This window comes from Aythya fuligula, chromosome 15, assembly GCF_009819795.1.
Source record: "Aythya fuligula isolate bAytFul2 chromosome 15, bAytFul2.pri, whole genome shotgun sequence".
Classification (NCBI taxonomy): domain Eukaryota; kingdom Metazoa; phylum Chordata; class Aves; order Anseriformes; family Anatidae; genus Aythya; species Aythya fuligula.
The window spans coordinates 1,623,025-1,633,547 of record NC_045573.1 but is presented as its reverse complement, the minus strand read 5'-3'; the positions used below and the strand labels follow the sequence as shown (position 1 = coordinate 1,633,547).

The following is a 10,523-nucleotide window of genomic DNA, read 5'->3' as shown; positions in this document are numbered from 1 at the left end:
TTTTTTTCACCATTCAAAAAGTGAGGGTCCAGAGGACAGAGCAGGCACTCGGCTGGCCCAGTGGGCCTGTCCCGAGTGTTACCTGCCCCAGCCCCAGCTGCGAGGTGCCTGAAGGACATGGTGCTGTGCACGGGTGGCACTGATCACAGGCAGGACACTCCTCCAGAAGGAAGGCAGGCAACAGGCACGGCTTGAAACCCCTTTATTGAAGGCGCCCCATTAGGAAGCCTTGTGTATCTCAGCCCTTACAACTCCTCTTGCACAGCCGGCTTCCCTTTCACCAAGTGTTTCTTCTGAGGGCCCTACAAGAGAGCAGAAAGGAGAGGTCTTGGTGTTAGTGGCACACAGACATGGCTTTCAAGGCTGTGTGGGAGCTGGGTGGAGGAGAACTGCAGCTCTGGCCCCTTTCTGCTTCACAGGGCTGCTCCTGGTCCCCGTTCCCCATCTGGTATCCCTGCACTGCCATTCACCAGCAAGCCCTGGGGCTGCCCTAGCCCTGCAGGCATCAGGAGCAGAACATCAGGGGCCTTGCACAAAGGGTTTATGTATCAGGATCACACATTGCCAGAGAGCTCTGGGCCAGGCCTGCACTCGGGGCACGCTGGGGGGAGCGTTAATTTTGCTTGTGAACGCTGCCAGGAGCCCCCCATAGGGGAGCAGCTCCCAGCTGGTGTTCGAGCCCTGGATGAGGCAAGGCCTCCTGTGACCAGAGGCACCGAGCCTCATCAGCCAGCTCCAGGAGCCTGAGGAGTTTCTGCCAGCTAGGAAACGGGGATTTCTTGGACCAAATAAGTCCGAGGGAAGAGGCCGCAAGAATTACTTCTGTGGCAAAATACTTCCAGCCAAACGTGAAGTTTTAGCACATTATATGCGGGGGAACCTCTCACCCCATGGAGAAAAAGGCAAATGAAACCTCCACAAGCAGGTAAAGCTGTGGCCCATCCCTAAGGCCCCCGCCACGGTTACTCAGGGCTTAGTGCAGACGAGCAGGACACGCACGTCGCTCTCGCTGCAGAGCAAGCTCCTGACACTGAGCTGAAGGAAAACGGCTTAACCTCTAAAAGAGCCCTGCAAAGACACTGCATAACCAATCCCCCTTCCGGGGGCTAAGGAGGCTTAGCTAGTTTCACAGGGATTTCTGGCTGGCAGGCAGGGAACGCGGGCAGTTGTGTTCCTTGCTGCTAGCTGAAGGCCCAGCTCACCCAGCACTTCCTCCATTTCACAATCAGACCTAGGCGCCAGCCTGGTGTAGGCTGCAGAACTATTCAAGAAGCTCCATTTGTTTTGGATTTATTTAGATGATTTTTTTTTCTGCCCTGGATTTGAGAAAAAAATATACTACTTGGCCTTTTTGGAAGCTTCCTGACAGAAAAATCACAAGTCTGTGGCTGAATTTGACCCAACCTTTTCCTCTTAAGAACATTAAAGTTATAAATCATTCCAAACAAATCAAAGAAGTGCACAATTACGGGTGAAAGGGACCATATGTCCAACACGGTGCCTGCCAAGTTAACTGCTTGTTTAAAACATCCCGTGGTGAATGGAAGCTGGTTGGCCATATGGTGGTATATTATTTGCTAGCTGCCTTGTCTTGGATCACTCACACGACCATCGTGTTCTTCCTTAGCATAGGATCTGCTGTGTGAGTTGAATTCATGCCTGTCTTTTATGCGAGATGGTCCTGATCACTGCCTTGGCTGTTGTTATACCTAGAAGCAGATGCTTGGCTGGACTCAGTCGGTTGCTTTAGCCCCAGCTGCAAGCGTGGCCCGGTGCAAGGCATAACTCACCATGAAAGCCCGCTTCTCCTGAGCCGTCTGGAAGCAGCCGTGGCCAAACTTGGACGTGGTATCGATGAATTTGAGTTCAATGGCTTCCTGAGCCCGCCGGCTGGTGTGCACCAGAAGGGACTGGAAGGGAGAAGTCACAACGCATCAGGCTTACCTCTACAGAAAATCTGGATGTCTGCTCTGATGGAAGCAGGGCTGAAATATCCTAGGTGCATCCATTAGATAACTATCTCCATGAAAATCTGCTTTCTCAGAGGAACACCATGGCACTCAGGTGGCAGGTGATGCCTTGGCTTGTAGGGCAGCTCTGAAATGAGCCTGCTCTTTTATTTCCTCATGGTCTGCTCCCCAGCATCAGGACCCGGTCGATCTCCCTGCCAGCCCCTGGGGCAGAGGTATTCTCCCCGTGCTGAATCTGTTAGTGGACAGCTATGGCCAGGCCCTGCCCAGCACCGGTTGCACTCTCACCTTCCGGAGGGTGAGCACACGCTTCTTGGTGCCCACGACGCAGCCCTTCAGCATGAGGAAGTCGTTGTTGACCTCCCCGTAGTGGGGAAAGCCGCCCTGTGGGGAGAGGCAGAGAGGGTTGGCAGGCAGCAGAGCTGGGTGAGAGCAGGCGTGACAAACTGGTGACATTTTCTAGGGAAGCAGAGGGTAGTGACCGACAGTCCTTCCAGCTAACGATGCTCTGACCCTTCAGGACACCTGCTCAGCATCACCAGAGCCACACTGACTGTGTGATCCCAGCCAAGCAGCACCCGGTGAGAGCTGGGGAAGCAGGAACCCTGCTGGAGGATGTGGGTAAAGAAAGAACAGAGCTGGACAGACTCCTCAGTTAGCAGTTTATACATGTAAAAGGGATTTTTTTAAGGGGATTTTTTTTTAAACCACATAACAAACATTTCTCTGTTGAGTATGTTTTTTAAATGTCATTTGTACTTTTTTTTTTTTTTTTTTTTTTTAAACAATGGTCTCAGTTCCTGCCCAGGGTATCAACTGGAAGTGAAATGGTGGGCCTAAAAAATGCTCATAGAGCTGGCTTTCCATGTCCAGAACACGAGAAAGGGAATTACTGCTTTTCCTTTGGTGAAATTCAAATAATTTCCTATGCAGCTGTGTCCAGTCAAAGGATTACTTCCCTGGCCCAGATTGCTGCAGCCACTTGCTGTGGGGTACATCAGGCCACCACAGCTCTGTCACCCCTTACCAGAGGTGTAATGGTCTTTTCTGTGACATCGTAGTTCGTTGAGGCGTTGTTCTTCACCACTTTGCCATCTTCCACGTGGATCCCATGGCCAATGCGGTAAATCTAAAAGAAAGGAAGTGGAGGCGGTGACCTTCCTGGCCCCACGCTGATGTACAGAGCAGGAACAACACGCCTGTCACTGAGACATGCCCCCTGTGATGTGTCTCTTGAGCAGAAAACAAGCACCTGCAGGGACGTGTGGAATGACAGGGCTGCAGATCTCTATGGAAACATCAGAGGAGCTGGAGGGAACTGAGGCCACTGTGCAAAGGATGGAGACAGCAGGGGAGGAAGGCGCAGTGGTGCTGGGCCATACCTTCTTGTTGAGCTCCGTGCGGTGGTGGTAGCCCTTCTGGCCAGCACGAGCAATGGAGTAGCCAACCCGGGCTGGGTGCCAGGCTCCGATGCAGGCAACTTTACGCAAGCCCTTGTGAGTCTTCCTGGGGAGCTTCTTGGAGTGCCATCGGCTCGTCACCCCTGCAATTGAGATTCAGGGCTGGCGTCTGAGCACTGGGGGGAGATGCGAGGGGAGGAGGGAGCCTCTTCACCCTTCTGAGGTTCTCAGAAGACACCGCGTTGGAAGGAGACCAAGAGCTGTCCCCAAAGCGAGGACCCAGGGCATTAGGACTGGTCTCACTTCCCATGAATCTGATCACTGTGATATGTTCCTGCGGAGCACATCCCCCAACACACAGACACACATCTCCACACATGTGGGGCTGGTGAGAAGTGTGAGGCCTTTACATCCCTGTGACACCCCTGAGCTTCCTGGGAGGACCGGGCACAGCAGGCAACATGACCGACAGGACATAAAGGACACTGAGTTCTGCTCAAATGGAAATGCACCATCGTGGCAGCAAGGGTCCCCCTACTCCGTACCTTTCATCCCATGCCCCTTGGTCACGCCAATGACATCAATCATCTCATTCTGGCTGAAGACGCTGTGCACAGAGACCTGCTTCTCCAGCCTCTCCCGGACCCAGTCGACCTTGTCAGCCACTGTCCCCCCGTTCAGCTGGATCTCCATCACATGGGCCTTCTTCTGCCGCAGGGGGAGCAGCTTCATCTGCGTTAAAACAGTGCGTTAGGGCAAGACGTTGCCCCTCACCCTGTGAGCATGAAGGCAGGGCTGCAACACCCACCACTTGTGAGAGGTGCAGGGGTGAGCAGGGGCCAGCTCCCCACCACACTGCCTGCCTCTTTTATGACAGTCGGGGACCTGGGTCTGCATGCCCAGGTATCTGGGATTTTTTGGAACCCACACCTTGCTCTTAAGCCAAATTGCTCCCATTCTTACCTGCTAGGCCATGGTGAATGCCCCACAGGTGCCCATCACCAGAACACATCTGGGGCTGAGCATCATGCTAGGATGCAGCTCTGCACTACAAGCCACAGCATCAGTCTCTATCCTTTGGTCATGCTCCCTCTCCACTTCCAGACAGAGCAATTACTTCTAGTTTCAGCCACAAGGTGCCCTCGCTCCCTCCCAGTCCCAGTTCCCTGCACAAAGCCTCCACCAAATTCCCACAGTGGGACTTTCTCTGAAGGCTGCACCAGCCACAGGAGGTATGAGGTTCTGCCTCAGGCTCCGATGCAGTTGTTAACTCCAGGGTTCAGTACGAAAACGGGCCCTGTGTATCCAGCAATCTGCATCTGGCAAAACGGCGTCTGCCAGCGGGTTATTTTTTTCCCCAGCACTTGACACCAGTTGCTAATTTGAGGTGATCATGGGGCCTGAGGTCCAGTGCTGACACAGGGCTCGCCCTGCGCTGATCCCCGGGCAGGGCGCTGTGCTGAGCCTGGCTCACACGGACGGGGCTGGAGTCAGGAGGTAGCTGGAAAGGTCAGCCAGCACCTCCCACCGTCTGCATGCTCCGTCCCACACCCCTCGACCAGCCTGTGCCTGCTCATTCTCCTGTGACCCCACCAGGACACCCCCATGCTCCAGGCTCCCAGCCCCTAACCACGCTCTGAGGACGACCCCGAGGCCCCCTCGCCCACTGCCCTGGGTAAGGCTCTGACCTGCGTGTGCACAATGACACGAATGACCTTGCAGTACTTTTTCATAGCTGCAAAATCCTTCTCCAGCTGCTTTTTGCCATCCTCATCCTGCCATTTTTTGCAGTACTTGGTGAAAGCCTTCTTCTTGCTCTTGTGCCTAAGACAGAAGCGTTTAATAGCTATCAAGAGCTGAACAGTGAGGCGTTTCTTCACCGTGCCCTGCAGGCAGAACAGCACAGGGCCAGATCACCTCGCCAGGCACCTTCCTGGAGGCACCAGGTACCTGCGGGTACCTGCACCATTCCTGGCTGCCCGCCCCATGAGAGGGGTCTCCGAGGTGGGAAGAGGAAAGCGAGTAACGAGCTGCAGAAAGGGCTGGTAATTCAGACCTTTCTGCATGAAGAATCCAGTTGTCTCCCACTAACTGGCTCAGTGCCATCAAAATACAAGCGCAAAATCAGAGCTTAGTGGAGAAAGGAGAACAGCCTCCACCAGGGATCGGAGGCATGTGGTGGGTGGATCTGACGGCCAACAGGCGCTTTTGCAGGAGACATGATTCCTATGGTTATGAAATTCGTGTTTCCATTTTCCTCTCTGCCAGTGTGGGATTTGCAGTGTTGCTGTTTACAAGGGACAGGGGTCACGTTGTGCATCGATATTCCCCCTGAAAAATCTCTTTTTGCTCCCTTCGCTTGGTACCTAAGCTCAAACATTCCAGTTTAACGGGGAGTAGATGGGCCCAACCTACACAAAGAGAAACCTGCAGCACACACAGTCTATGATATCATGGAGAGCGCTAACATGGTTCAACTACTAAAATAAATTTACATATGCATATGCTGATTCCTAGCATCAAGCTGTTTGCAGCACCTCTGTGCATGACTGAAGAGTTGTTTCACGCCACCCCAGAGCCAGCTGCTGGTAGTTGAGCGGTTTGCAGTGGCTAGGCACCATGCAGAGCCTGGGGGAAAGGCCCACGAGGGACTCCCCACGTGCAGGGGACCCCAGCGACCCACCGCAGCCAGGGAGGCACCTACCAGTTCTTGTAGAAACGCCGCCTGCACTCATCGCTGATGTGCTCAGCAAAAACGGTCTTGAAATTCCTCAAGCCCTTTGGTGTGTCTACATATCCCACGACTCCCACCACCACCATCGGGGGGGTCTCGATGATGGTCACAGCCTCCACCTCCTCCCTCTTGGAGACCTCTGCAGGACAGCAAAGGGAAATGGAATCAGATCATCCCCTGGGAGCCATCCGTGGCCCGTCCCTGTGGCCCACTCAGCAAGGAATATGCTGAGGACAGGATCACATCCTAGTCTCACAGCCAGCCTCAGCCCTTCCAGCCTCCCAACACCACAAGCCCCCTGGGAGGGCCATGTAGGTTCAACCTCCAGGCACCCCCTAGGGTAGATCCTATGGCCCAGCACACTTTAGCATCTTCTCCAGCTTGGAGGGAGCAGAACACTGCATGCCCTGGTGTTTGGCTGCAATCCCAGGGGCATCCCACGAAGTAACATTATAAAACTCCCCATCAATGTGCTCCAGGATTTATCAGGTAATTACCCCACAGGGTCCTTCTGGCAGCAGGGTCCAACAAACCGCCAGCCACCATACTAGCGTGGGGACTTCCCCAGAACCCCCTTTATGGTCTTTGGCCATCTAAGATCCAGACAGCATTCCAGGAGATAGGCTACAAGCTCTGTGCTCTGCCACCTATTTCCACGAGCAGCCTTTCCCCCCAACAAGCCCATGCCCTCTCCTTCTGGATGTGACCCCGCTCCTTCAGCAAAGCCTTACTGAGCCCGGGCCTGTGCACCTCCCGCAGGGTGTGCGTCATGCCAGCTTTGTAGCCCAGGAAAGCTGTCAGGTGGACCGGTTTGCTGGGATCATCCTTAGGCCACGACTTCACCCTCCCTCGGTGGCGGCGGCTTCTCTTGTGGGGGAGGAAGCCCAGGTGGCCATGCCTGGGAGCAGAGAACTTGCGGTGGGACTGCAGAGAGGAAGAACGAAGATCAGCCTCACTCTGTCCCAAAAGACACGGAAGGGACCAAGCCCAAAGAACAGTGGAAAATCTCCCCTTTAACATAAGTGAGCACTGGAAGGATTCTGGGCTTTTCCTTCTTTCTGACTTGAGAAAAAGACCTCATAATAGCATGGGCTTCTGTTTAAGTTTCCACCACATGCATCAAAGAAATCAGTAAGTTTCTGGACAAATGAAGCAAACTAACTGAAAACTTAACCTCCCCCCTTTCCGCTTGAAGACTTTCAAGAAGTACATTCTTTAATAGGTCTTCTCAACTGTGATGTTAATTGTAACTATTAATTTTATATTCAGAAGCACCAAAAGGACCTGCTCAGAATTCACAGGGGCACATTCAATGCTTTGTGTCATCAAGGCAAATGGCACCAAGCAGGCACAGGTAACAATCAGAAGAAACCAGAAAGGATGCCCAAAGGAATCAGCAATAACACGCGCAGGTTAAACATGCACCTTGAAAAATGAATTAGAAGAGCTAAATACATAAACCCCAATCCCAAGGTCATGTTGAGCCAGGCAGAGAAAAGCAGCAGCACTTCAGAGAGACGTGGACAAATTCTTACAGCACTGGCATCAAGGCAGGAAGCTAGGAGGTCAGTCCAAGCACTGAGGAGTTAGATGTAAGCCCGCTGCAGCTCCCTTCTTACTGAGCCCAGTTCCAGCACCTGGCTGCACTTTCCACCACGCTTATTTTCCAGCCCAAGTGGAGTTCTGCTGGGTCCAGCCCCACCTCAGCTGTGCTAACTTAACCCAATAACCCAGCCCTGTTCCTTGTCCCTCTCCAAGCAATCCCAAAGGTAGCAGCGCCGAGCTTTACAAACCATGGGACGTCTTCAGCCCAAGTCAGCAGCAGGAAGAGGCTATCGCTAAGTGCCTCCCCTGCCTAATACTTGGGATGTTTATCAGTCTGAAGACACAAATTTAGCCACTAGCTTCATTCGGTGCTATATTCATTTCATACTCGGCAAAGCTGGCAGGTTTGACTCTAACAGTTGGGATGTGGTAAAGGTCAGTTGCTGGTGTCTCAGTTTACCGCTCGCCCTCCTGAACAGCCTGAGCGTGAATGGAACCGATCACAATGGCTCCCAAGCACGGCACAACTCGGGCAAAGCTGGGGGTCTGTGATTTGGGAGTCAGATTTGGTGCGTTGAGCAGGCTGCTCTTGGATAGGGACAGATTAAATAATAATGATGATAATAAATGCGTCAGTGTAGACGGTAAAGACTCGATGGTTCTGGCTGGAGAAGAGGTGAAGCCAACACCGTGTGTAGGCACGCTCAGGGGTGAAACAAGCAGCGCCATAGCACCAAGGATGCTCAGAGCATCCGGCACTGCTGACAGCGTGAACCCAGCCCCTCCATGCTGAGGGCTGTGAGCTAAGACACAGAGGGGGGGGACAGGGCCAGCTCCCACCCCAGCCAAGCCCCCTCCACACTGCCCAAGCCCCCCTCAAGGCGCCGCCATGCCCCCATCTCTCCCACCCCCGAGACTACAACTCCCAGCAGGCACCGGGGCTCGTGCGGAGCATGCGCAGAGCGGCGCCGTCCGCCGTAGAGGACGCCGCCATCTTGGCCGCGTCCCCGCCGGCACCATGGCGGAGGGCCGGGACCGCGAGGTGTACACGGCGCCGCCGCCCCGCACGCCCGTGGCCGACAGGACCACGTCGGTGCCCAACCCCGTCACCTTCCTGCAGGCCGTCTTCAGTTATGTCGTCGACGCGCCCGTTACCTTCGTGCGGGGTACGGCAGGGCCAGGCCGGGCCGGGCCGCCCCGGGAGCGGGGATGGGGCTGAGGGGGACGGGGACAAGGACAAGGGGATGAGGGGGGGGGGGATGGGGGGGATGGGGGGAGCTGCCACACGGGGAGGGGGCACGAACAAGGGCACGGCACGGGCGTTGGGGTGGCTGCACGGGGATGGTGGCACTGGGAGGGACACACGGAGGGATGGACACACGGACACGGGGACACACGGACACGGAGGAACGGGGGGTCCTGACCGCTGCCGTTGCAGAGTGGATCGAGAGCCGCCAGGCCAAGAACAAGTTCTACTACTACCACCAGAAGTTTCCCCGCGTGCCCGACCTGAGCGAGTGCATGGAGGGCGACCACCTCTGCTTCTTCGAGGCTGAAGCACAGTGGAGGAGGGACAGGTAGGGCACCGGGCGGCCTCCCTCGGTCAGGGTGGCAGGAAATCGCGGTATTTTAGTGGATTTTGGGGCATGGAATGTTTTCCTTACGCACCTGAATCACAGCCACCTTTTTACAGAACGCTGGTGTTCATAGGTGCTGCCCCCTGCACAGCTGATGCAGGGTTCTGTGAAAACCCAGAGCTGAACTGCCACCACCTAGCATCTTCACACCTTTGTTCAGCTCTTGTTTTCACACTCATCTCCTGCACAGGATGGTGGACCAGCAGATTGTGGAGATCTGCCGGGAAAGGCTCGGTGCGTGCAAGCAGAGGGAAGGACCGAACCAATTTCAGAACTGTGCCAAAGAGATAGAGCAGCTCGCACAGGTCACCAAGGCCTACCAGGACAGATGTGAGTACAGCAGCAGCCCGTGCAATCTGCTGTGGGGCTGTGACACTGTGGGGAAAGGTTCAGAACCCAGATTCCTGCTTGGAATTTTACCTTTGTGATAAAAATTCCCTCTTGGTAAATGCTACAAAGCTGGGTTTGGTGCTCAGCTGTGCTGGGCAGTGACATTAAATAATCACAGCACAGTTTGTCACTCCTGGTGCTGCCAAAGCCATCAGGGCTGCGTGCATCTGCCTCTGCACTGCAGCTTTCACTGCCCTGATGCTTGAGTGCCAGACGTTCCCATGGAGCTTAGTTCCTTACAGGTGAGACAGTCTCATGACCTTCACATGATCCCTTCTCTTCCTAGATGGTGATCTGGGTGTCCATGGAAATTCCAGGACATGCCTGATGAAGCAGAAGCACCGGATGATCGAGGAGAGGAAGGCACAAGCAAACGCATCTTAGATCTGGGTACAGAATGGTTAGCACCTCCTCCTTGGTGCTCACTGAATACTGTTGTGTCTTTGAACTGTGATGCTATTGCCCTCTACAATAAACGTACAACACAGAGAAGCTGTTTCCAGGTCTGCGTTCATCTCTGAATTCACTGCTTGCTGCCACACTCAGTATTTCCCAGCATTTCCCTGCCAGCCCCCTCCCCTGCTGCCATGAAACAACACAGTTCTGCTCTACCCAACCCTGGAAGGGACCTCCCTCAGAGTGAAAGTTGTGCTGCAGGACAGTATAAAGGCCTGTTGGATTCCTACAGAGCTGGTTCTAGACCCAATTTAGGATTAATGCATGATTAACAAGGATTAGTGCAATGTAACATTCAATTTCATTCAACAGATGTTTAGATTCCAGTCCCCAGACTAAAGCCTACTCAAATCCCCAGCACAGATTTAATCCCGCATGCCCAACACACCAA

General features: G+C 54.2%; 2 protein-coding genes across 2 annotated transcripts; one reads left to right on the top strand and one right to left on the bottom strand.

The window, feature by feature from the left end:
- Nucleotides 1–245: 245 nt before the first annotated feature.
- On the bottom strand, nucleotides 246–8,643 carry RPL3L (ribosomal protein L3 like). Its single transcript, XM_032197741.1, has 10 exons — nucleotides 8,614–8,643; nucleotides 6,836–7,028; nucleotides 6,075–6,243; nucleotides 5,059–5,194; nucleotides 3,916–4,102; nucleotides 3,353–3,513; nucleotides 2,998–3,099; nucleotides 2,259–2,354; nucleotides 1,791–1,910; nucleotides 246–302 (listed from the first exon to the last, which is right to left on the bottom strand). The coding sequence occupies exons 1-10, from the start codon at nucleotides 8,641–8,643 to the stop codon at nucleotides 246–248; spliced, it is 1,251 nt and encodes a 416-aa protein (XP_032053632.1).
- NDUFB10 (NADH:ubiquinone oxidoreductase subunit B10) lies at nucleotides 8,630–10,168 on the top strand. Its single transcript, XM_032197589.1, has 4 exons — nucleotides 8,630–8,815; nucleotides 9,088–9,226; nucleotides 9,477–9,616; nucleotides 9,963–10,168. Exons 1-4 carry the CDS (start codon nucleotides 8,668–8,670, stop codon nucleotides 10,058–10,060), a joined length of 525 nt encoding a protein of 174 aa, XP_032053480.1. The 5' UTR covers nucleotides 8,630–8,667; the 3' UTR covers nucleotides 10,061–10,168.
- The last annotated feature ends 355 nt before the right edge of the window (nucleotides 10,169–10,523 follow it).

Excerpts from the sequence above, each read along its gene's own strand:
- RPL3L (XM_032197741.1), bottom strand. The coding sequence starts at position 8,643 with ATGGCGGCGTCCTCTACGGCGGACGGCGCC. Across the intron at positions 4,103-5,058 it reads GTGTCATTGTGCACACGCAG|ATGAAGCTGCTCCCCCTGCG; the intron begins GTCAGAGCCTTA and ends GTTTTAACGCAG. Across the intron at positions 1,911-2,258 it reads GTGTGCTCACCCTCCGGAAG|TCCCTTCTGGTGCACACCAG; the intron begins GTGAGAGTGCAA and ends TCTCCCTTCCAG.
- NDUFB10 (XM_032197589.1), top strand. The coding sequence starts at position 8,668 with ATGGCGGAGGGCCGGGACCGCGAGGTGTACACGGCGCCGCCGCCCCGC. Across the intron at positions 8,816-9,087 it reads GCCCGTTACCTTCGTGCGGG|AGTGGATCGAGAGCCGCCAG; the intron begins GTACGGCAGGGC and ends CTGCCGTTGCAG. Across the intron at positions 9,617-9,962 it reads CAAGGCCTACCAGGACAGAT|ATGGTGATCTGGGTGTCCAT; the intron begins GTGAGTACAGCA and ends TTCTCTTCCTAG.